The 26,946-nt window shown below is 40.5% G+C and overlaps 1 protein-coding gene across 1 annotated transcript in view; it reads left to right on the top strand.

Annotated features, from left to right (window-relative positions):
- The window catches only part of CTNND2 (catenin delta 2), a 303,251-nt gene that overhangs the window by 54,357 nt on the left and 221,948 nt on the right, over positions 1-26,946 (top strand). The window contains exon 3 of the mRNA XM_054985091.1: positions 7,824-8,076. Coding sequence (XP_054841066.1) covers positions 7,824-8,076 — 253 coding nt within the window. The remainder of the gene's footprint in view (positions 1-7,823; positions 8,077-26,946) is intronic.

The raw sequence follows: 26,946 nt of genomic DNA, 5'->3' as shown, positions 1-26,946 counted from the left end.
AGGCTTGACTAGAACCCTCCTCCCTCAGACGCTAAGTTTGTATGTACAGATAGGGTGGTGATTGGGAGAGTATCCAAACTGGTAATTGCCCACCTGCATTTTGAAATCAACAATTTTACAGTGTATTTCAGATCCAATTCTGCAATTTATGCTCAGGCCGCAAAATACGTGGTTATGACAACCCCGTAAATAGTATATAAACAAAGTGGTGTGCAATCATTATCTCAATTAAAATATAAGGCTTATATGGAAGGTAGTTAATCTTTGTTTATGCTAGGCATAACTATTTTAAAAAACTTGGGATGTCATGTGCTTTATTACTCATCAGGGATAATGATGCAGAAGATAAACTGCGTCAGAAGGAACTAGTCACCAGATTAATTTAACCCATAGAGTAGTGTTTTATCTAACCAGTGGCCTGTCTGGAAATGGGAGCTTGGATATGCTCTTAAGTATAAATATTTGTTGATACACAGCTAATTGTGTTCAGTCAATCACAACTGTGTACGTATTTCTTTAAATCCCACTCCTAATGAAATAATGTCCTTTTGGCTTAGAAGGGATTTGGAGGGGGAAGGAAGTGAACCAGCAGGTGGTCTAGTTAGAAGGTATCATCGTAGCATATTTGGTAATCAGCAGAATTGAGACCTTTTCTGTTCTTGAGAGAAAAAACTTTGGTTTTGAGTGAGCAGGGGAGCATATGGAATTCAGAACAGGCACTGATTACATTTTGTCACAGAGTAGTAGGGGATCATTGGGCCCATAGCTGGGATATACGTCTTGGAGCAACCTCAAGGTGAAGTTAACTAAAAGACAGGAAAGGTAGAATCTGAATGCTCAGTCCAAGGGGACAGGATTAAGACAGTAACCTAGCAATGTGGACCAACAGACCAGAATCAAAACCTGAGGCAGAAAACAGGCCTGTTAGTAAGCATGCTTCCCATATTTTACCAATTTACTGTATTTTATTCCTGTATGAACTGATATTTACTCCTGTGAACTGGAACACATTGACTACTGTGCCTGCAGAATCCTCCTTTATGAATACACATGATGTTCAGATTTGCCACGGTCCATAACACATACTCATAGTTTATTTAGAAACTGTCAGAATTGGTAATCTGTACTAAACTTTGGGACAGTTTTTCCCTACATGGTTCTGTAGTGTAACCATTGGCATACCACTGGGATACACGGATTTCAAAATGTGAACCTGGCTTATTGGTCACACCCATGTTTATATTTATATAGGTTGCAATGCAGGATTTTGATCTGAAGAGTATTGCCTGGCTGCACTTATTCTAGAAATGGACACTCTTGTTTGTGTCAATATTAATGGTTCTGAATAGCAGCCAAGTGTATGTACAGATGATCCTATGAACTTTTACTCAAGAGTAACTTGTACAGAATTTATTGGGGTTATTCTCAAGTCGACATACGACTGCAGCCTTTTTTGAGTAATCGTATGACTATTATAAAGAAAAGGCTTTGTTTTCTTTTAAATGTTCAGTTTTAGAAGAGGCATTCCCTCATATGTGGCAGAAGAAGGAATGCCTCTTCTCAAGGTGAAGTCTGCCATCCAGGAGTTTAGAAAGTTTTTGTATTAAAGAATAATTTATTTTCTTTTAAAAATTGACTATCTGATTAACTGGAACACCTTCATTTTTAGTCAATGAAAAGAGTTTTTAATCATCCTAACTAGTTATTGACTGAGTATTAGAGATGGGCATGAACTAGGAAAATAGCAAACCATGCAGTTCGTGGTTCATCGCATTTCACGAACCACAAACTTTCATCAACATGCTCGTTTCACGAACTGGTTTGTTTGGTTCGTGAAAATGTCACTTCTGGGGCAGCAGAAGGTCACTTCAGGGGCTGCCAAAAGCCCATCCCCCCCCCGTTGCCTAGGAAACTGATTGATTGGCGTCAGGCTGTCTACAGTGATGAACTAAAAAACGAACCGAATGAACTGGCCTAAAGTTCATGGCAGTTCATCAGAAATGGGCTGTGACAAACTGCTGGTTCACGAACCGTGAATCAGCCCTGTTCGTGACAAATTTTGGTTTGTATTTCAGTTCATGCCCGCCTCTACTGAATATGTATTTCAACAAAAATGAGATATACTTTCATTGTTGTTGAAATAAGAAGGAACGATATTGAGTCATCATATGAACACTTGACTTCTTAAGAAATGTTTATGTTTGGAAATACAAAACTTTCATTAAGTTAATTAAAGCTAAAATAGGAAGATGTCACTCTAATTTCTATGAAGAATATAGTCAGTGGGGAGCTTCATTCCATCTTATTAGCCTTCTCGTCCTCTTTGGCTGTGGGCCTGAGATAATTTAAAAGATGGCCTAAAATGACACAGATAGCTTTAAAGCCAAGAAGAAATCTAGTAAAGAAAAGATAAGGTGATGTGTTATAATTGAAACCTTAGAGAGGGAACTAAATGATAGAATTTCTCTGGGTCTAGGGTTTAGTTTTTGTTTGTTTTAGGTTGTTGAAACCAGAAAAATCCTCAACTTGAAAAATATTGAAGAGCATTTAGCTCATTCAGGACAAAGACAACATGATGTGTCCAGAAAAAAAGAGAGAAAGATTAGGCAAGTTCTAAAACAGCTCACGATTGGCATTTGCTTGCTGCAAATCAGGGTCCTTTTTGAGACTAAAATGACAATAGTCTGGTATAAAATCGCTACCGTACATTACAGTAGTGACCTAACATACATTCTGCATGTTTGCACATCTGTTTGTAAGAAAGAACCAACATCTATTCACTTTAAAAATAAAACTGAGTACTAATGTCCAGGATAAATGTGAGGTTTAAATTGTGTGTTCACAGTCATATACATGTTGAATGTAATGCAAGAATTACTCAGCACATGTACAGAGAAAATCATGTATACATGTACATATGCAGATTGTATCTGCAGTCACTATAACGTATGCAGGGATGATGTATATCAAAATGAAGTATTAGGAAAAAATAATTCAGGTATTAATTCAGCATTTATGATAGACCTTTGTTTTTATTAAAGATATTTATGAGGTCGGTATGTTTGTTTAACTGATAGGGAAGAAAATGGTTATGCAAACAAATTACTAGCATTATTTCTTTTTTGAAATTAGAATGCAATCTTCTGATTTCCACCCAAATCAGTGGAAATTGCATAGGTATAACTATATACTGCAGCTTTCTTTTTAATCCATTTAATTAAAACATAATATTTTTGTCCTCTTATCAAAATGTGACATGAAACATGTCATATAGTTTTTATCCACTTTACATACCTGCAAACATTAGCCTGCTGAAAGTTGAGCCTGCATTCTGTAAACAAGTATATGTTTATATGTGCCTGGATGCTTCAGTTGCACGTAGACAAAATTAACAGACCAAGATTCCATCCACTCTTGGCAGATGGATGCAGACTAAGGAGAACCAACACACTCGTGCTGGGATAATCAAGGGCCAACTTATTTTACAGCAAAATAAGGATCTGCAGCACCCCAGGGCAAAAGTCCCTCTATACATAACCACAGTGTAGGCAACTGATGGGATGTAGAAGAGTCAGGCCTTCTCTATCTGTGTATCCCTGAATTCTGGGTGAGGCCACCTGGTCTTGAACCCTGAGCAGCCAAGCTGTATACCACTCAGGCTCCTCCTTGCCAAGCATCTAGTGGTACTCGAGCGAGCTGTGCCATGTCCTTTCTCCCTAGCCATGGGGTCTTTGGGTCAAGGATAGTAAAACCCCAGCCTCAACTGGTGCCTCAGGGTGCACACCTAAGCTCTGTACATAGAATTTAACCTACTTTTTCCACACTGATATCATCATGGGAGTGGAGGCAGCTTGCTGCTTGGTCCTCCACCACTCCTCCTGCTCTTGATGTCCTCATCCAGGCCCCAAACATTGTTACAAGACAGGTTGCATACACTGGACTTTAAGGAACAGGGACCCAAATGTCCCATTTCTGGACGAAGGGGTTGAGTCAAACCTCACTGGAAGATCGAGGGCAATTTTCACCAATTTTGTCATTCCTATGCAGACCTCCACTGTGCCCTGTACTGTTCCTATTTTAGTTTTGTTCTGTGGTTCTTTCTTGGCATTTCCCTGGAATATGTTGATTATGTAAAATGAAGCCAACGCTAGGTACCACGCCTAGGCATTTTGCATAGTGATTCTCCAACAGCTGTATATTTGGAAATACTGTAAATGAAGAATAGAATACAAACTTGTACAGTGTTGACTGATGTGTCATTCTGGTGTTACTTTGGGGGGAAGGGCAATGTAAGGTGGAGCTATTTTGCAAGTAGTTCCCAAAAAGTATAGTAAGTTAGGAAATTGGTCCAGAAGAGTGGAGAAGGTTTAGAAGTGGGTTGTCCTTCAGAAAGTTTCTGAACCACCAATAATTCATTATTTCTGGCTCACTTCATATGTAACACAAAACCGTGCTTAGTTGGTTCATCAAAATAGCGTAGTTTGAACTTGATTTATGCGTTACAAGCTGAGTTCAGTTACTGTACAAAGCCATTTAGTGTGAATGTCCAAACATAGGCTGCTCCACTACCTATACTTACTTACGGTCGAAGGTTGGCCTACTTAGAGAATTTCCTTGCACTTCTTTGAAAAGTTAGAGGTTTTCATTTTTATATACTATTTCCATTCTTTCAGTTTCAATGCATATGTTGCATTCAAGGCAGTCATTTGGGAGAGCTAGGGGGGAAATTGCCCATAGTCCACAATAATGTCTCAAAACTCAACAAAGATCACGATTTCTAGTTTTTATTAACATTTGTGAAGTTTGCTGATGTTTTCCTACTCCATATTGAGATTTTTTTTTCATAGTGCCCAACTGTATTTTCTGGTTATTCATGCTTTCACAATCCAATGTGAAGTTAAAAATCTCATTCAGTAGGATTTCAGTTTGATTAACTGTTCAACCGGCGATGCTGTAATAACTCTTTATTTTTAGAATCTCTGCTAATAATACCTTGTGAGCAAAAAAATGCACTATGAACTCCAGGATTTTGCTTGGTTGTGACTTAGTATATATTCATTTCGTTTTATAGCTCGTTCCTTCCAGAAATGCTGATCGCTGTTTGAATATATTGATTTTGTAAATTGTTATCGGCTCATATCCTAGTGTATGTATTATTAATCCTTTTAGATGTTCATCAGAAAGATCAGTTATTGTGAAATATAAATTGTTAAATGAAGACAGGATACTTGCTTTCTATTTTCATGCATGTGAACTACTAACTTGATATCATTACATTCTTTTTTGAATGTCTACTAACCAATAGGATTTCAGTATTGCACCATCATACCCATTGCCATAAATAACAAGTACATTCTGTAGTTCAGCTTGATGTTCCATATACATAAAAATGGCAAATGCATGAAGAAAGGGAACATTGAGCCCAACTGGGAAGGAGTAAAATAATATTAACTTTCATCATGAAGAAGATTGCATATGTGCCTGTATTCAAATAAGCATGTAGTATTTTTCAAGCTCACAGAGGACATTTAGAAAACATGCAGTTAGTTTCACTTACCACTTTTCACCAAGCACTTTTATATCAAATCATTATTACAACTGTGTAATAATATTTCAGTCTAGATGGATGAATGGGTGGAGATGGAACTGTTGCACCTATTAAATTTACATTTTGGAGAGAAATGACTGGCACCATTATAAAATACCTTAATGTGTCCATAACACTTTAGGAACCCCCTAAGTTGGTCTACTCAGAAATCAGTCCCATTTATTTAATGGGGCTTGCTTCCAGGAACATGTTCTTAGGAATACAGCCTTAGTCCCCAAAGTTTTGATTCTAATGATAGCAGCAAGAAAAGGCAAGGTGCATATTTTCCTTCATTTCTGTTAACTACCTATTAATTATTAGTTTGTGGAATGTAAATGAAATCGTTTCATAATTCAGACCAATTCCAAGGTCATCAAGATGAGTAAGGATTCTCCCTGTAACTTGAAAAGGGGATCCTCTTATAAGCATTTCATAACATAACCCGAAATGAATGTCTAGTAAGAGCCAAACAAGAAGTTCAAGAGAACTTTGGTCTGTGCCAAGCAATGTGAGGAGGCCATGGCCTGGAATGAGAAAATGGCTGGCTGGGACAAGGGATTCCTGCATCTTCCCCCTTCTGCTGCTTCTTACATGCAGATCTCTCCTCTCCGCTACAGGAAATAGGCATTTGGGTATTCTCAGCTGGTGAAAAGCAGACGGGGAAAGGAAGTGCAGAACGGAAGCCCTCTTCCCCAGCCACCGTGTTCCCCTCCAAATTAGGCCCCTCCCTAGCTGCATTTTAGATCTTTGTCAAAGACCCAGTTACCAGACTTGTGCCACAAAACGTCTCGTTTCGCTCTGAAATGAATTCCAGTGAGTACAGAAAAGAGAAATCTGGAAATTTCCAAGAGGTTTCTTCTATATACATGAAAGCTCAGAAGAAAACTTGTCTCTCTCCTTTCTTGGTTTCACATGCAGTTGAGTCAATTAGAGGGGAATGGAATGATACATAAGTGTGATAAATAATAGAGGAAGGAGGGGTAGTAAACCTACATTTTAGCTAGATCCTATTTATGTATACTCAAAAGCAAGTCTCATTTAAATGAGATTTACTCCCAAGTAAGTATTGTACACGTTTACAGTCTTGGATTGTCATTATTGTTTCAAAAAGAACAATTTAAATAAAACTACCCTAGAGCATGGTTGGATGCTAGTCTATTGTTTCCTGAAGACTACATTTTTAAACCCGCTGAGGACCAATTGACTTTCTGGGCCTTTTCCAATATATGTTGGCTTTTTTCCAAAGTATATTGACAGTTTCTGTGGTAAAGTATTCCAAGCACATGCCCATAGGTCCAAATCCATTTTAGCGTGCCTCCACAGATGTTTCAAAAAGCTCTGGTGGAATGCTAAGATGGGGGGGAGATCCAGGCTGATGTGCTGCAGTGATCTTTTCACCACTGATAAAGCCTATCTGGGGTGACATAAAAGCCTGTTGTCACAGATTGTCAAGAAAGCCATACCGTAGCTGTGCACATTGGTCCTTATTTGAAAAAAGAAAGTTACTTTGATGTTGATATCCTCAAGCATTGTTACTGGAAATTAACTTAAAAACCTGAGTTACAAAGCACATTACCAATTGTGGACAAAAAGTTATTTAAAAATTCCTAATTATAATGCTGCCAGTAATACCCCAGCCTGAATTGATTTTTCCTTCTTCTGCAAGCAAGTGTCATTCTAAGTATAATGTTGTACATATGAAGATCCAATATATGGAAAGAATTTTATGCAATATATATATTAAAAGAGAGACCATTTTCATTTAGGATGCTGTATAAAGGAGATGTTGGGGCATCTGCATGCATATTTAATCCTTTAAAAATGTTTTATCTGTTATCATGGCCTTCAAAATAGTGCTTCTGGAGTTATTAGGCAGTAATTTAGCCTTTTTTAAGACCTCGAAATTGGGTAATGGAATCAAGGAGTACTGAGATGCCATAAAAGTTACCTGTGGGTTTTGTTTGTATGTTGTTCATATCACACTTATCTGTGGCTAATATTTTTGAGTATAGTTCAATCAGTTAGAAGAGCACAGTTCAGGAAAAAAATGTGCTTTATTTACAGTTTTCATCAGTGTATTTCATTGTGGTTTCAGGTATGACAATGTTCTTTTTTTCTCATTCTTTTCAAACCCCTGTTTATATGTGTTGTATTTTTTTCCTCTGCCTAGACCTGGTTAACCATTTCTGTGAACAGGTCCTCAATTTTTTACTTTGTCCCTACTTTCCTGTCGTAGCCCCATCTTCCCCTGGTGTCGACTCCGTACCCTTACAGCGCACAGGCAGTCAACACGGCACACAGAACGCAACAGCGACCTTCCAGAGGGCCAGCTATGCAGCAGGCCCAGGCGCCAATTACGCAGACCCCTACCGACAGCTGCAGTATTGTCCTTCTGTTGAATCACCATACAGCAAATCTGGACCAGCCATCCCACCTGAGGGAACCTTGGCTAGGTCACCTTCCATTGATAGCATTCAGAAAGATCCAAGGTGGGTGAAACCTTACTTCTTTCTACGGTTACATCATGTTTAACAAGCCAAACCAAATGGACAGTGAAGTTTACTGTTTAGTTTGAGTGCTCTTTTCATTAGCACTTCTTCCATGTCTTTTTAACAAGAAAAATTAGAAAGTACCATGAATACATATTATTGTGTCATCTTAAATATTCCATGAAATTTTTTCTAAGAACAAGTTATATGTGTCTATCAAATAATTAGAGGGTCTCTGTTAGTATTTTTCAATCGTTCAGGGCAAATTTCTCATTGACAAAGAACATAAAATAGTTGAGCGTCTGGGAAGATTAATAATTCTTGGAAAATGCCACCGATTCTGCTAGCTCATACAGCTAGGGTTGAGAATGAGAGAATGTGACTGGGTCTCTTGTCATAACAGATTTTTAAGTCATATACAGGGCTTTTTTTCAGCAGGAACGTGGTGGAACAGAGTTCCGGAACCTCTTGAAAATGGTCACATGGCTGGTGTCCCAGCCCCTTGATCTCCTGACAGAGGGGAGTTTAGATTGCCCTCCACGCCACTGGCATGGAGGGCAATCTCAACTCCCCTCTGTCTGGAGATTAGGGGGCAGGGCGGGGTCGCCAGCCATGCAACCATTTTCACCGAGGGCAACCCACTGAGTTCCACCACCTCTTTTCCCAGAAAAAAAGCCCTGGTCATATATAAAGGATTGAGTTTCTTTCATATGTAAGAATCAAACTAGTTGTAACCTCAGGACATCCCCCATGTATTGGGGGGCATGGGGATCCATGAACTGCAACATCAGTTGCCGGGGAGAAGAGATTTAACCCTATCTTCCCATGGCATTTTCTCAATTTTATGCATCCCTCTGGAGCTGCTCTTTGCCCCATTTTGTCTATTTCAGCCTGTTAGGCAAATTGCAGCCCCGGACAGGGTGATGCTGCTCAGGGAAAGGTTAACTGCCCTTCCTCCCAGCTGTGGTCCTGAGCCAATTCAGGCCCCACTCATGGTTATGATTTACATTTATACAGCCGGAGATCCATTCATGGATCTCACAGGGTCTTGTCTATTTGGTCCCCAATACTGGGATTCAGTACTGATACTGAAACTGAGATTACTGACAAAATGCAGTAAGGTTGATTCAAAAAGGTGTGACCTTTTCATTCAAGACTTCCGGTACCAGATGGTTAAATATGCATAGTAAAATAAAAGTTCATTCCTTGTAATGTGCTTAAAATCTTTTAAAAAATGCACAGCAAATTTAGTGTCTTAGATACTTGTTCTTTCGTGGCTCATGGTAGAATTCTACTTCAGATTCAGAAACAAATATTTCTGTCTTATGCTCTTCATGTCTTTCATGTTTAACATGGAAAATGATTAGAGACTGTCTGGCTCCCTTCCCTTTCTGTGTTTGCAAAAACGAGATGTTGTCCTGCGAAACAGTACACGGATGTCCATTTAGTGTTAACAGTTCCAGGATGCTAATTCCTTGACTTAATTTATTTATGAAGTCTCAACCTTTGCACTATAAAAAGAAGTGAATACAGGAAACAACAAAGATAATGTTGGCTGTGCTGGGTAAAGATAGAGAAATATGAAGTAGATTTTTGCACAGAGGAGCATGCTTTGTCTCATACGGCATTAAGCACTTGACATCAGAAGGGGGTCTACGTTATTAAAAAAACAAAGTTTCTTTAAGATCGGCAAGCTGATGCTTCCCTACTGTTTTTCTTGGTTCTTTTATAGTACTTTGAATTTTTTTGCCTATTTTTCCTGTTTATCATATTTCCCTAGCTATTTTCATATTTCTCTAAGTAAGTTTCCCTTTGTACATTGTGTATAAATCACAGCTTTTTTTCTGGGAAAAGAGGTGGTGGAACTCAGTGATGGAACTTAGGACCACACAATGGCATCACTTTGAGTCAGCTGGAACAAGGGAGGAGTTTTTTAAAGTTTAAATTGCTCTCGAAGAAATTGGTCACATGGCCTGTGGCCCCGCCCCCTGATCTCTGGACAGAGGGGAGTTTAGATTGCCCTCCGCTCAGCAGCACGGAGGGCAATCTAAACTCCCCTCTGTCCAGAGATCAGGGGGCGGGGCCACAGGCCATGTGACCATTTTCAAGACGTGCCGGAACTCCGTTCCACCGCATTCCCGCTGAAAAAAAGCCCTGGTATAAATCATTTCCTGAAATGACAATTTCGCTGAGAAATTACAGGATCAAATTTTGCTAGTGTTAGAGAATCGTGTGAGACCTACGAATGTTTGCATCTGGTCCCTCTGCTTACCTACTTCCTGGCCCCTTTGTAAATGACTTTCCTGGCAGTGCATGTCTCATGGGCCTCCCTAGCCTCTTGTGAGGGCCCCATGGCAGAATGGGTTAAGTGGGAATAAAGAGTGTGTGAGTGGGCCCATCCTGGTCTTTTGGCCAGGGCCCCATAATCCCTAAGCCCACCCCTGGTATCTGCTCAAAACAAGTTCACCTTTGGAGTAGAACTAATAATGTCAAAGAATATTGACCATTTTTCAGTTTGTGAAACTGAAAAGTCCTCTCCAGTACTCCAGTGTAGACAGTCTGAACGCCTTGGGTTTTGTGATGTTTTTTTTTTGTGATGCTTTTTCTTTACCAAGATCTAAACACTGAAACATTAACAGACCAAGTTTAGTTGTAAAGTTCTTTTTTAAGTATCATACTTGTTAGCATTATGTGTTTCATTATTCAGAAATAGCCGCTCTAAACCTACCAGATGTGTAGTTTGGAATACAGAATGCATAGCTTTTATGCCGAAAGGTAAAGTTGCATTTTATTCTCTCTGCTGGCATTAATTTCTTATCATGCAGAGAATAAAATCTAGTACCTTAAAAGATCTCCAGTTAGAAAGCCCTACTGTATCTTTTTTATTTTTGTAATGGTAAAAGAAGCCAACTGTCCAGTAGCCTTTCTTCAAACAGCATTGCACCATATTTTCCCAAGCAAGTTCCTAATTTCCCTTCTTTTTATAGCAAAAACAGAAAAGGAACTCTTTGCAATAAGTGGCAATTATCATCTTCATTACCATGAACATGCTATAAGATTAAAATACAGAGTGCACAGCACAGGTCTTTTTTAAAGATGAACCAAAAGGTTTCTGAGAAGCCCTTGTAAGATACCTGTTCGGTGTTCATTACACTTGTGCATGGGAGTTTGTTTCATGTCTATAATTTTTATTATTAATTCCGAAGTAGACTGTTGCATTGTTAGGTTGTTTATTATGGTTTTGTTTCATTGCTGTTTGTTTTTGTTTCATTTTCTGTAATTTTTTATAATTTCTATAATTTTGATAATTGTTTCGTTATTTCCCATTGGTTTCAATGGAAATACCCACCTCCTTTCTTGAGTATGTTCCTTCTGGGGTTTCTCTCTGAAATGGACAAAACTCAGCGGGATTGTAGTTCTCCCCAAGAACATCTGTAGTGCCAAAATAACAGACAGATCGAGGCAATGAAAGGCACCCTTGTTTAACATTAAAGTCCATGGGAGAATTGATGGGAAAGAGTACCACACAAAGGAGCTTGAAGAATGGGCACTGCGGCCACTTAGCTTGAAGAAAAAGGAAGAGGCAAACTGATACTGCAAGGGCATTTGGTGGAACAGCAAGGGGGGAGAAGAAGAACCTTGAGGTAGATTGTAGTGAATTGCCTGGTATGAATCACTTCCTTTTTTACTTCATTGTCTTCTACCATTGTACCCCCCTTTTGGTATTATGGCATGTTACATCTTAGACCATTTTTTTTGCCTTGGACAGTCTTTTGTTTGCATTGTTTTCTAGATCTGTAATCTTAATTCTACTGCATTGTTTATTAGAGGTTTTTACTGTCTGTTTTTTTTAAAAAAATTGGATTTTGTCATCCACTTTTAAGTCTCAGTGAGAACGAGGGGCTATAATTGAAGATGGGGGTGATGACAATGATGATTTGCTTGGATGGATGCGGGTGGCATAATATTTGGAAAGCAGCAGGTAGCCAGGGCAGCACAAACTGCAAGGGAAGGCTTTGGGTGGAAAAGAAGGCATGAGCAGTAGTGTAGCTTGGGCAGACATTGATGCAACTTCAAGAGAAGAATGGCCACTTCAGATGGGAGTGGGGGAGCTCACTACACGTAGAAGGTCACGGTGGGATGGCCCAGATTGGGCACACTGAATTAAAAAAAGACATCTTTCAAAAAAAGATGACAGTCCCAGCAGCAGACATTGGGAGTTCAGTATATTCCCAGTGACTGAGGACACCCTTTTACTCGGGACACTATGGGTGACATAGGCAAGGGCTGGCCACATCTGCACCTTGAGTGCCCAGTACACTTGAGGGTCTGTTTGGAAGGTCTCAGGGGACACTGACAAATGCCAGGTCACCATCACCAATGCACTATAATATAATATATTATAAAATACTACATTGGCACAAGAAAACTTGCAAAGCATCTCTCTCTCTCTCTCTCTCTCTCTCTCTCTCTCTCTCTCTCTCTCTCTCTCTCTCTCTCTCTCTCTCTCTCTCTCTCTCTCTCTCTCGTGTTTATTGAGATTTGTTATGAAACAATATTAGAGATCCTTGAGACCATTTTGAGCATAATGTATGTGGTTAAGCGAATGCCTGTTTCTTGTTGTTGTTTTTAAAGTTGTGATGGTTTCAAATAGAAATAAAACCAAGACAAGCCGTTGTGTAGGAGTACTGACTTCAATGGCTTTCAGCTCTCAGCTTCTTTTTGCAACTTTTTGCTCTTGCAGATATATATTTTTGCCCAGCATATCCATGAGGAATTGGTAGACTTGGCAGAATTAGGCAGCAGCAGCCTTAAAATAGCTTTTTTGCAATTAACAGCTCCTTGTTGCATCGTTCTCTCTTCCCTCAGGGTAGGTGTTTCTTATGCTGTCTCTTGTTCTTATGCTGAAGAGACTGTACAAGCTCACAGGCATCTACCAGTACTTATCCAACCACTAAACACTAAAAAGAATTTGGCACTGTGCTCCTGAATTCAGCGCCAAGGCAACATTTCTGCATCCTGTTTTGTGCCATTGCATTGAATCAGTAGTTGTGCCAAAGCACTTAGTTGGTGACAACGGTGTTGTGTTTGGGCCAAACTCAGTGGGAAAACAAGCCTGTGCAGATACAAAAATAGCAGCAGAATTTTCTTAAGGCTTAACCAATCCTCTCTGCCATCTTAAATTATGCTACATAGGGACATATTCTAGATGGCAATGATTGTAGCCATGACGCCTGTGCAATAGCGGGCAATCTGCCTCGGAAATTAAAGGGAAGTGTAGCATCCCCTGTGGATTCATAGTAGTTCCTCGGTCCTGTGGAAGCCATAGTTACGCTTTCTGTTTTTTACTGGGGGGGTCAGCTCATGCAGAACATTTTTTACAACCATCTAAGTAATGTAGATCTTTCTGAGCAAGCACCTAGTGGGAAATGTTTCCCCTGGATCAGGATCCAGTAATTCCGTGTCAGTAGATGAGAAGTCATCCATTGGAAGAAAGAGTGTCCTGTATCTTCCAACTTGAGCGCCTTTCTTAACAGGGGAGTGTCCAATTCTGCCAATTAGCTCCTCCCCCAACTCTTGTTCATGGGGGGGCTCATTGAACTACAGTGGGAGGGGGGAATCAGCAGAAATTGTCACAACATTTAAAAAAAACCTCAAAGCCTTTGTAATGCGGTTGGATTGAGGTGAGACCGACTCTATGATGCAAAGGATTGATTCTTTCTGTAATCTGTTGTTTCAGAGCCTGGGCAAAGGGGTAATACTCGGCTGGGGTGGGCATAGAGTGTTTTTAGATTGGTATTTTAATGTTTTTATTTGTCTGCTGTTCTCATATGCGTATGTTATCAAAAAAAAATTTTCACTGCTATTGAACACCATGGTTCCTGAGATGCTCAGGAGAAAAGTGGGCATATATATATACTCCAAATAAATAAAAGAAAATAAATATTTTTTTTAAAACGCTAAAGGTATGACTGCTGCTAAAAGTCAGATTTCACATTGCAATCTCAGGCCTGCCCAGTCCAGATTTCCTGAAATGTTGTGCTAATAATGATGTGAGGCAGTGGTTTCCTTTTGACATTGCCTTTATTATTAACTCTCGGGAAGTCAGGAACTTTCTTGAAACAGAAGTTGTATCAGTAGACCAGGGTAAAGCTCTGTGATGAACAGTTCTTGATCTTCTGAATAGCCACCCTTCACTTTGGAGGAAGGTAAGACCTTTAAGGTAGAGGGAAGCTGGATGCAACTCCTTCTTCCAAGGGAAACTTCTGCACCAAATATATTTGTCAATGGCAAAAGAGAAGTTTTCATAGATGGTGTACTGAGTGTAACTGTGGGGAGATTCTTTTTAAACTCTTGCCATTTTATTATCTCTACATGGTAGACAATGAAGATAGAAGAATTCTGAAAGTGACCTTTAGTGTGGACATTGATTTATTTGTATGTTTCAATTAAGTGCCACACTCTGAAGTATTTTACATTTTCTTCTGGAAAGGACGACTTCATTAGGTCTTTATGAAGAATCTAAATTGCATAGGCCATAGTTTTTAAATCTTTTTATTAAGCTCATAGAGAGAACAGAATCCTTAGCTTTGGAAAGCTTTTTCCCTTTTAATCCGGACCTCTGAACTTGTTTCTCAGAGGTAAAAGAGTGGTTAAAACAGTTGCTTCTTGTAAAGGCCTAGTATGTGAAACTTGCGGTGAAATCCCCATTGTGGGCTTAGATTGGTGAAACTCTGCTTAGGATTTCACTGTTAGCATTAGTTCCTGTGCTGGATACTTTATTATTATTATTATTATTTTTAGCAACACGTTTCTTTGAGCAGCCATAATGTCCTTTTTGAAATGGTGCCCAAAAGCTGAAAAGTGTGGTCTTAAATTTTCCTGGGGATCCAAAAGACCATTTAGTGCAAGGAGATTCCAAGAGATAAGAAATAGGTATGCTTTGGCTGTTTTTTCAAAATGCGTACGCACAGTTTGAGACCAGATAGTTGTAGAATATTTTTCCAACTTTTACTCTCTAAGGCAAAAACTCTGCATATTTATTTATTTATTTATTTATGTTCTTCATTTATAGTCTTCCTTTCTCACCAAGACCCAAGCCAGATTAAAACTAAAAAAAAACCCAGCAAGAGCAGTATAATACATACAGCCCACAAAACTAGAGAACATTGCACTAAAAACATAGTATAATACAGGCAATAAAGCAGGAATTACAGGATTGTAGAATGTTACATTGCATACAATCAACCTTGTAATAAAAAGAATTAGAGGACAATACAATATATACAGCATGATACATGTCCTGAAATTCCAGACATTAGCCATGTTATAAGTAGCAGTTTGCACATGTTGCTGATTCACATGTTGGTCTGTATCACAATGCAACTATGAGCCTTTAGTTTTGGATACCTTTTGGGTATCCAAACAAAAAAAAGTTAAATGTACCAGGCCTCTTTAGGTCTCTAAAACAGATGCTGTGTGGATTTGTATTCACATTGATGTTGTTCTGGTTTACTGTCCAGTTGCAGTTTCTGCAACCGCACATGGATGCTTAGATTAGACTGGAACATACTGACACTTATAACTACTGCATCACAAAAGATGATATCATGCCAGTATCATATTAACAGTACGATAGCATCCATGACAGGTAGGCCAGCACATGTTTGAGTCTAAGCTGTAATTGCTGATACAGATCCACGTTTTTCTGAGTTACATGCTGCCTACGTTAATTTCTCACTTCCCTCCCTCTTCTCACTTGCAAGTCTTTGCATCTGAAGTTAAAGTGAGGTGCCAAATAGCCAGCATTCATTAGTTGTACAAGAGAATGTATTAAAAATTAAGTCACTTTCACTATCTAAAGATGAAGACGAATTCTGTGTGTATATTATGATGCAATAGTACATAAGTGTGTCTGGAAACGAACTTGATAAATGGGCATTCAAAAAATTGATTTGTCAGTGGAGGATACGTCAAGGGCCTTGAATTTCAAACTAATATATGAAGTATTGGCAATGAGTTCTAGTGGGTCTCAATGACAAGTATGTTAGACAGTGATCACCCCGGATATAAACACCTCTTGAAGAGTCACTGGAAAGTTACCCCTCTATATGAGGGGGGCAGAGGAATAGGAAAATGTTTTATTGATTTTTAAGTTGAGCTGATCCAGATGTTCAGGTGTTTCGATTTTTATGTTGTAAATCAGCGTGTTCATCACAAGGGCTGCCCTTCTGTTTAATTGAACTGTTAAGCATATTGCAGAAAAGTCAAAAAGCCATTTGATTTAGGTACGGAACCTGCAGCAAGCTCAGGCAGCGTCGTGCACAAGACTCTGATGTCTGAGCTTGTCCCACGTGCCTCGTAACAGCTGTGCCATGTGACCGGTAGCCCTGCATGAAGCTGGGAGGAAGAATAACAATGAATATAAAGGCACTGCTGCCTATATTCTATTTGAAATCCCTACCTTCATTGTGTGACTACAGTTCCCAGGGTTCCTTTGGGTAAGAGAGTGCCTGTTAAACTACTGGATTTGGGTCCAGTGGCTAACAAGATTTCCAGGATATTTGCTTTTGAGAGTCTTGTTAGTCTTTAAAGTGCCACTTGACCCAAATCCTGTGGTTCTACTGCAGACCAGCATGACTCCCTACCTGTTAAATGACTCTAAGTTTACCTTGTAGATATGCCCTTCCACATCAGATATTGAGGCTTTGATGACTTATAACAGGCAGGCTGTCCCCCGGGAGCTTTGCAGTTGATAGGTGTCAGATTATCAGACGTGCATCTTCTGCTGTCTTTTCATAGTTGTATGGGGGGGGGGGGAATCAAAATCAAATTTCTGACTGTATTGCTAAAGTCAGGACTTTTTTTCTAGGGAAAAAGGTGGTGGAACTCAGTGGGTTGCCAGTGCAGGGGGCAACTCCTGGCGGGAGGTGGTGCCCCTGGCACCACATGTGCACATGCAAAGTGTGTGCACGCTCCCAGGACCACACAATGATGTCACTTTGGGTCAGCTGGAACAAGGGGGGAGTTTTTTAAAGTTTATATCACCCTTGGCAAAAATGGTCACATGGCCGGTGGCCCCGCCCCCTGATCTCCAGACAGAGGGGAGTTGAGATTGCCCTCCGCACCGTGGCACAGAGGTCAATCTCAACTCCCCTCTGTCTGGAGATCAGGAGGTGGGGCCACCGGCCATGTGACCGTTTTCAAGAGATGCCGGAACTCTGTTCCACCATGTTCCAGCTGAAAAAAAGCCCTGGCTAAAGTACTTCCAGAATAAGGAAGCAAAACATCCAACACTCCTTCCAACATAGGATTACATTAAAATGTTCATCCTTCATCAGTTTGTCACTTGGAGATATTGTCTGCTTCAAAATATTTTGAGCTTTACTCCTTAATTTGCTACAAAAATAGGACTCCTTTTTTATGTACGAGGCTTGAGAGAAGTGATAGGCCACCAGGGCAGGAGGAAATCTGTTTATGTCTCAGTGAATGGGACAAGAAGAGCAAGACTGTAAATGAGCTTATTGTTGAGATGCATATGGTAGATAATCAATGCTGGTCTTCACAAAAACATTTTCGGAAGGTAGCAACTTGATTCTGTGCGGCTGGAGAAACCAGCACCTACAAGATGAACAGTGTTATCCTATTCCTAAACAGAGTCATTCCCTTCTATTGAAGGGAGTTAGTGAGATGGAGCTATCCCAAGTCAAAAAAATCACTATGCTAAAGTCAGAAAAAAGTATCCCATTCCTAGTTGCTTTGCTTATCATGGGGAGCTCTGATGCATGAGTATGCAAGCGGTTCACTTTATGTGCTCCCGAAGGAATTTGGTGCCTCTCTCTCAGGGAGAAGCTCAGTTTTCTCATTCATTTGCAAAGAGAAGGGCAAAAAGCAGATGTGCAGGTGGCCTCTACTTCGCTTTTCCAGTCTTCCTGTAATTGCAAAGCTGCTTTTAGTTTAAAGAGATCTGGAATTGAGGCTCAAAGCAATTTCCTAAACTGAATTATTTTCTTTCCTTCCCATTGAGCTCAGCATCAATATCTTTATCAGTCCATTTGCTTGTCTCTCTGGAGATGGCTTCAAGCTACAGAATTAGCTCTTTTATACATAAGCACAGCTATTTCCCCTTTCTCTTCTTCATAGGTAGCTACACCACATTCTTCTCATTATTCACTTTTAAACCGGATGATTCTAAATTGGCCTCCTGCTTGGTACTGAGCAGTTTCTAATACAGGTTTATGTTGCTTTGATACTGAAACGCAATTTTATGCATTGATTTTGGGGGCATGATTTTTTTTTTAAAAAAATTACACATCGTGTGTTATGTGTCATATCACAGCATGGCAGCCTCTTACATTGCACCAAATTTGTCCACCACAATAAGGTAATCCAAAGAAATGGAAAATGTTGGCAGATTGTGTGTTAAGGACTTGACTAAGTTTCCCTTTTCATTTTGCTTGCAAAGCATTCATGCTTATTCCATAAACACAGCCATTGCAGTCAGGTAAATAAGGGTGTCTCTTGGCTGGTATTATTTTCATGTTTTCCATTACTGGGAAATCAAGGGTACAGAAACATCCTCCAGTTCAGCATAATAGTAAAGGGTCCAGTAGCACCTTTAAGACTAACCAACTTTATTGTAGCATAAGCATTCGAGAACCACAGCTCTCTTTGTCAGATGCACGCAGAACTGTGGTTCTCGAGAGCTTATGCTGCAGTAAAGTTGGTTAGTCTTAAAGGTGCTACTGGACTCTTTACTATTTTGCAACTACAGACTAACACGGCTAACTCCTCTGGATCCAGTTCAGCAGTTTCTCATTTATAATTATATTTAACAGCAAAATTCTGCCCCCTCTGCAGATAACAAGACCAGTGCAACAAGGCCAGGTATGAAAGTCTGCATATCTTGAGAACCTCTAGGAATGCAGGAAAGTAAGAATTTTTCCACGTGACATACTGGGAAACCTGTCTTCCACTCCTAGGGATCACCAGGAGGATGTATCCAAAGATGCCCCGGTGGGACTGTGTGGACTTCTCATTGTCTAGCATCCTTGCTCAGATAATCAGAATAGTAACCAAACTCTCATGAGATCAGAGGATCTCGCAAGAGTCCTGGTACCAAGTGATGGTGGCCTTAGCCACCAGCAGTGGACAGCAAGACCTATGCCCCACGTTTTGCACAATGGCCTAAATAGAGAGGGGAATGGATGGTGAGTGGGAGGGGACAAGAAGAGGGAGCAGACATTTGGAGTGTAATTATTATACAGGAAGACTCGTTTTAGACCCAGTCTGCAGCTTCTACGGTGATAATGTAAGGCATTCAGGAGGGGCGTTCAGAATTTAATATAATTTACAATGTGTTATACTATGAAGGCGGCTATCATTTGGGGTTTTTCACCTGATAGTAGTGATGTGAGACGACACTTTTACATTTCGTTATTACCGTCTTTTAGTTAGGTTGCATTGTAAAACTCTGGAATCCATTTGATGAAGTTTGAGGCATTGAATCACCAGCCCAGTGCTTCAATCTTTCCGTAGAACCAGGCCCTTCACAGTGATGGCCACAAGACTGTGAGAGGAACTCCCTCCGAAACTGAGGAATTGTTTCTCTTTTCTTGTGTTCTTGAATCTTCCTCCATCATCCAGCCTTTGGGATTTCTGTCTAGAGTGTTTGGACTGGCTAGTCCATGTTGTAGTAATACTAACTTTGTTTTTGGAACCTGCTATGAAGACCTGCCAGGAAAGCAGTAAATATGGTACCCAACCATATAAATGACCAACTATTTTTGGCCAGTCAAATGATTCCTCCTCTCCCTTTACACACTGAACTATAACAGTTCCTTCCTGGTGTCCTGTTATCGTTGTGAATTTCAAGCTGGGCTTTTTTATCAGAACTGAGCCGAAATGTCAGTGGGAGAACATTTGACGAACATCTTCTTTTCATCAGTTACTTGAAAGTGGCCACTGCCAGTACTCCCTCCCCCCATACCTAGCATTCAGTTGATAGGCACATTCTATTGTGAGCTGCAAAGTCAATGTCTATTCTGTTGTTGCAGCTGAAAATAACTCTTCCTCCTACTAACCATGACATTTTCATGGAGCCAATCAGATTTGATGACATTATGATATCACCGAGGACAAATGAAGCTAATTTAGAGCCAGGGTAATATTACAGTTCTAATTATAGTTGATGTCCAAACTTCCTTTTATTTGGGCCGCAAAAAGGCATTGAACCAGCACAAAACAGCTAAGCTTTAGAGGCTGTTTTGGGAAACATTTTGTGCCTTTCAGCAGTTTTTTTGCACCATATATTTGCTGGAGACCATTCAGCTCAACCTTATTTATTTATAAATGTTTGTAACCATTTATAGGTCTTCAAAATCTGTTCCAAAGCTTAAGTTATGAACAAAATGCTTCCCAGTCTACAGGAATCAAACAGTTTCCTAGAGGTGTAGGTATCTGCTCCATTTTGATTTTATAGTCATTTGTATTGAATGTCTCCAGACGTTTGAAGAAAGAGTTCTTGTTTATATTCTCATTTTGTAGAGTTTTCTTTTCTTCGGAACTAGGCATAGTGTATTGCAGTATTAAGGTTCCTCCGCAGTTAGCTGTGGGTGCTGGAATGCTTTTGCCACAGCTGTTGGCATTCAGTTGGCTAATTTCTATCAAGCCACTTCAGTTGTTTTGAAGCGCGCAGGGTGGTATATCCTTGAGGTCCTTCAACAGCTGTATTTCATTTGTCATTGTGGAGAAACATATCATTTCAAGAGGATATAGGAGGACAGGAGGTAGAAGCGATAAAGGGCAAAAAAAACCCCAAATATAGCATTGCTGTATTATTGAAAACCATCAATCACTATTAGAATCCATAGATGCAAGAGTGCAGATCTTGTGTGTACAACCCACCACCACAGAACTGAGCTTTTATTTTCATGAATCTCTCAGCTTAGTGGTCATATCTGTCATCTCATCTGTTTGATGTTTTAACGTTATACTGTATAGTCTTTTAAGCAAAAATGTATAATAAGAATGTCATCCATATAGAAACTAAAATGAACTAGACAAGTTGAGAGAATGATGTAAAATATTGTGTTAGTAGCATAGCTAAGGAAAAAGACAGGTGCTATTCACTGTAGTTGAACAGGTCTTTATGCTCCTAAGCAAATTTCCTGGTACTAAAGGTTGCCACTTATCCGTAATAATCATGGGAATTGAGTAGAACATTTAATGTCATTGTGGGCCCAGCAGTAAAGAGTGAGGACGAGGGCCAGATGACAAAACACAACTCAAAGACAGAATTGTTGTAAAATGGGAAGTCCACACCTTCATTGGTTTACAGCTTATGAAGCCTTGGTGCAGCATAGGGCCCAGCCGGCTTCCCAGTTTAAACCTAACTGGTGTACCAGATGGAAGCCTACACCCTCTCAGTCTAACAGCAGGATACACCCCCCCCCAAGCCAGGCCAGCTGACCCTTGAAGGAGCTCATGCAGCCGAGCAGGGACTAGCAGGAGATGTCAGGGCACTGAGAAGATGGCAGCTGCCATGAACCCCCCCCCAGTTTCATGAACTCACAAACTGGGGGTGCCATGGTCGTAAATCAGGTGCCCTGGTCAGGTCTCCTGTCCGTGAGTGTTAGTGGTTTGACTCTGTCATCCTGGGCTTTCCCCACTTTAAAAATTAGCTCTTTCCCCCGTCCATTACGCTTCCTCTACATTTCTTCACATGCTAAAATGTTTTGTGCTGAGATTGGTTTTTGTGAAGGCAATACTCGTCTTGCGGGTTTGTGAATAGGAAGTTGTCTCTGGGAAGTAAGATTCACCTCTGGCAACAGAAAGAGTATGCGCGCTCACACACCCGCACCCCTCCTGCTTAGGCCACATATGTATGCGTATGCAAGTGGACAAAATATTTGAGCACTTTTGTGGACTTCTTAACAAGGGTGTGAAGTGTACCACAAAAATTTCCCATTGCAGGTCTGCAGACTCTACAGCCTCCATAAGCAGGAGCCGTTTTGTCCCATCTCAGGCCTGTCGAAGTTGTGGCCCAAGATGCCAAAAGCAGCTCACCTACAATATATTCTTCTGTATCAGATTCTAACACCCAGAATTGTTGCAGTTCCCGACAGGGAATATTTATTGATCTTCAGTACAGTGCTACTTTTGGCTTGATGCAGCATGAGACGAGGAAACATTATGCATGCCCTAGTGTGTATGGAGGTGAGGGACTGAGGGATGTGCACGACACTGTGTGCTACAATATACACGCTGTTAGCTTTGAGGGTTCTTGCTGAGAAGCAGGAGAAAAATGTGACAAAATGAATGCAGTTTAATCTCTGTGTAGGCCATCAGTTCTCGTGTTATGTAGTTTCCAAAATGGTCATTGGGGTCTGGGTATATTGTTCACTTTTCAGCCACTGTGCCTGTTACCTTCTTGGTAGAAGATGATTCTAGCATTGTGTTCCAATGCTTCTGCTGAGAGTCTCTCTACATAAGGCATCTGACACATGAAGAACACATGTTGGGAGATGCAGCATTAGCTGCAAAGGGTAGTTTAAAAAGACAGAACTGGAGGTAGGGCAAAGGCTCTACACTGGAGCTGTGTGAAGGGACTGTGAAATGCCAGAAGGGAAACGTCAGCCCATTATAACCTCTCCAGGTCCAAGCCCGGCTCTGGAAGGCAGCTCCAGCCCATTTCCATTCCTCGCTGCCCTCTGGTTGTGTTCCCACACAGTTTTAGACTGGAGAGGTGAAATTAACAGAGCCTTTGGGGAGGTGAAGATGAAATTAACAAGCCCTCTGAGGAGGGATCTCCGCAGGCTCTGTTTTTTTAAACCATGCTTTCCAGCTAACATTGTGTCTTACTCAGGGCTTTTTTTTCTGGGAAAAGTGGTGGTGGAACTCAGTGGGTTGCCCTCAGAGAAAATGATCACATGGCTGGTGGCCCCGCCCCCTGATCTCCAGACAGAGGGGAATTTAGATTGCCCTCCGCGCTGCTCCAGCAGCACGGAGGGCAATCTCAACTCCCCTCTGTCTGGAGATCGGGGGCGGGGCCACCAGCCATGTGACCATTTTCAAGAGGTTCCGGAACTCCGTTCCACCGCGTTCCAGCTGAAAAAAAGCCCAGGTCTTAGTACACTTGACAAACGTGCCGAGGCATCTCCTGTAGAGAGACTCTCAGTACCATTAAGCTGGTAGATACAGTGTAGATACAGTGACAAAAACATACATTCAGGTGGTCTTTTGACCTTTTTGCTTTGTAACTACCAGCTTGATTTGAGATCCCTCCTAAAATGTTACACAGTTAATGATACACTCTCTATTTGTCCCAAACATTTCCATTTTAGGGGTAATGTAGTTCCCCCTAAAACGGGGGTAATTTCTCTGACTGGCAAAGAGATGTCACTAAGCGACATCTGTAAGACTCGACTTAGGAAATTGACATGTGAACTTTTTTTAAAAAAATGTTTGACAGTCACAAAAACCCACCCAATTTTTGAGAAAATGTCCTTGCAGACTTACTAACAGAGTAACTGTGGGTTAAAAAAAAAGATTAAATTTTGAGGCGTGCAGCCTGGGTCAATACCCTTTTATTTCAGTCATTTTCTACATCTGCTTGCAATAGAATCTCATGGAAGAAAACATGCTTCTGAAACATTCTGCTAGCGTAGAAGGTTAATAGATGTTTTCAGAATTCAGATTGGCTTGGCACTCAAGGTGTTTGCTTCAGGTTATATGAAATCTAATGTCTCATTAACTTTGAATATCTTGCCAAGGAAAGTTGTACATGAAAGAATAACAAGAGCCCGTCAGAAACAAAGAAAAAATATACGGTCTGCATCTTCAGTGCTCTCTCTGCACTGAACAAATTGGGAGACTGCTGGAGACTTCGGATATACAAATGTTCTATCAAAATGTCTGGGTTCTTTGTATTTCCTGGAGATCTACAAGTGCAGAAGGTATTTTGAAATACTGGCCAATTAACTTCCTTAGCACTGTATTTTTGTTCTGAGATAGGACAGCATTGCGATGACTGTGATATATTGAGGCACAGAATATTTTGCTAAAATATTCACCATATTAAAAAAAACAGCTGTTCCTACCTTGTTCTAATAGTCAAATAAGGTTTATGTAAGTGTACATATTAAGAATGCATTTTTGTTCTTTATTTTTTTGTCAACTACAAGCTGGACAGTATTTTTCCGTACACATCTCTTTGAAGCTTCACAACTTCAGTTGCCTGGATGCGCATCACACCTCACGTATCCAGCTATTTCTACAACTCTTCCCCCCCCCACCCACACCCACGTCTTTAAGACAAGGGTAATAAAACTGGATCTGAAATTGGGGAAATCTGGGGAAGGGCAGATTTTTTTATGCCAGCATAATCAGAGAATTTCAGATTCTTGTCATTTGAAACCTATTCCCCCAGGGCATTCTCCCCACCCCCACCCACCCCCCGCACCACCACCACGTTTTATTTATTTGTTTTATTTATACCCCACCTTTCCCCCTAACAGGGACCCATGGTGGCCTACATCTTTCTCCTCTCTTCCATTTTATCCTCCCAGCAACCCTGAGAGGTAGATTAGGCTGCGAGTGGCCAACAAGCTTCCATGGCAGAGTGGAGATTCAAACCTGTTTCTCCCAGATCCAGATCCAGCACTCTAACCGTACATCATGCTGGCTGCAGGGCTTGGATTTGTGTATTACACACTACAAATCTACTCTGTTGTGGTTCACTTACTGACACCCTCCAGCCACTCTGCCAGGCTTCTCCATGCAATCTGTCCATTAACTGAATAAAGTCACCTGTTCAACTAAATTTGCTCTTCTTTGTTTATTGTAGAGTCGTCTCCTGGGGGCATGGTTCAGAGGGGGAAAGAATGGTGACCCCACTACCATAAGTTTCCTCTTATGCCCATTCAGACATCACTCAGACCAGCCACTCAACTCGTTTTCATGCAAAAGAAAATTAGAGCCTCAGTTGGTTGATTGATGGTTTGCATAGCAGCAGGCATGCTCACAACATCGGTAATAAAGCTTGACCCTGACTCAGAAGGTTTACAGTTCTTTTGAAAGTGGGGTGAGAAAGGGATAATGAGAGATGGATAAACGTAGTGGTATTTTTGGCATGTTGTTAAAAAAAGAGAGAAAAGCAGTTTCTCTTTTATCTTTTATTCCAGGTTTGGCCAGTGTATCTGTGTGATTGTATTTTTCATTCTTTGCAGTGATTTTGAAACCTTGTATGGAAGATTGGGTTTCTTAACACTGCAATCCTAATCAGAGTTGCTCCAGTCCTAAGCCTGTTGATTTATATGGTCATAAACTTGAATTACTATCCATAGGACTGCTCTGTTAATCTACCACTTGTAGGGTGTCCAGCCTGCAGGTGGGGCATGGAGTCCCAGAATTACAACTGATCTTCAAACTGCAGAGATCAATTCTCTTGGAGACAATGGCAGTTTTGGAGGGTTGGGTCTGTGGCACTGTACACCACAGAACACTCTCCCCAGGCTCCGCCCCCAAATCTCCAGGCATTTCCCAAACCGGATCTGGCAACCCTAGCCATGTTCCTGGTACAAGATGGGAGGTGGGTGATGATGAAGCTCTAGGATATGCCTCATATCGTGTATCATGTGTAGACTTCCAACTGGTACATTTTCAGGTTTCTAAATATTGTTTCTCTTCTATAATAATAAGCAGTTCCCAAAAATGTGGTTGCTACATACTCTTTCCCAGCTGTTGGCAGCCAATATGCTGTCATCTTCCCATAACATTTCTATTAACTGTTGATTAGAGAGTCCCACACCAATTTCTTCAGATGTAGTAACGAAATCGTAACTCAGTAATATTGTAGTTGAATCCATGTAACAGCTGGGGAGCAATATTATGGGGAGGGGGTTTTTTTAATGATTTTTCTACTTAGCTGATTTAATGTTCTTTTGATATGTAAGATAAGTTATCCTTAATGTAATACTGTTACCAAAGGCAAGATGCTGCATTGGCTTTCTCTTGGAAATAAAAACTGTGTGGAAATATGGTCCCAGGAGAAAACAAAATTGCAGACGTTTAGTGTACTTTCTTTCTGCTAGTTTCACATTTTGAAGTGCAAAACTTGTTTTAAAAAATCAGGCAGGAAAAGTATCTCCTGAGTTGAATGCTAAGGATAGAACTTTTAAGAAGCCCTGCTGGATCAAATCAGTGGTCTTGCTAGTGCAGCATCCTTATCTCACACAGTCGGCAACCAGTTGCCATGGAGGGCCAACAATAGAGCAAAGAGAACGAGATCTTCTTCTGTGTTGCCTCCTGGCACTGGTATTCAGAGGTATACTGCCTTTGAGTGTGGAAGTTCCCTTTCGTCTCCATGGCTAGTAACTACTGAGGAACCTGTTTTCCATTAATCTATCTAATCAAAGCCATCCATGTGGGTTACACCAGTCTAGTGTTTCACAGTATATAGCCAGTCCAACCAAAGCAGGTAGACTTACTTTGCTATCCTAAGAAGAGTTACTCCAGTCTAAGCCCATGGAAATCAGTGGGTTTAGACTGAAGGAACTCTGCTCAGGATTGCACAGTTACTCACTTAGGAATTTGTCTTTAGAGAATAAAGTTAAATGTTCTATTAATTTTTACTGGGAAACACCTGCATTGAACTGTTAGGATTATCCTTGTATGAACAAATCAATATTTAATAACCCTAGACTTTTCTGAATGGCAAATGTTTTACTGCTGAAAAGATGGTCTGGCAACAGTATTTTTTGTCTCTGCATAGGGAAACACTGAGGGATGTATAATTAGCAAAGCATTTGAAGTCTTAATTTGTAAAGCAGCCCTTTCAATGATTTAAGTCCTGCTTGCTTAACAGTGTTT

This window comes from Eublepharis macularius, chromosome 7 (genome assembly GCF_028583425.1).
Source record: "Eublepharis macularius isolate TG4126 chromosome 7, MPM_Emac_v1.0, whole genome shotgun sequence".
Classification (NCBI taxonomy): Eukaryota; Metazoa; Chordata; class Lepidosauria; order Squamata; family Eublepharidae; genus Eublepharis; species Eublepharis macularius.
This window is presented reverse-complemented; position numbering and strand designations above follow the sequence as displayed.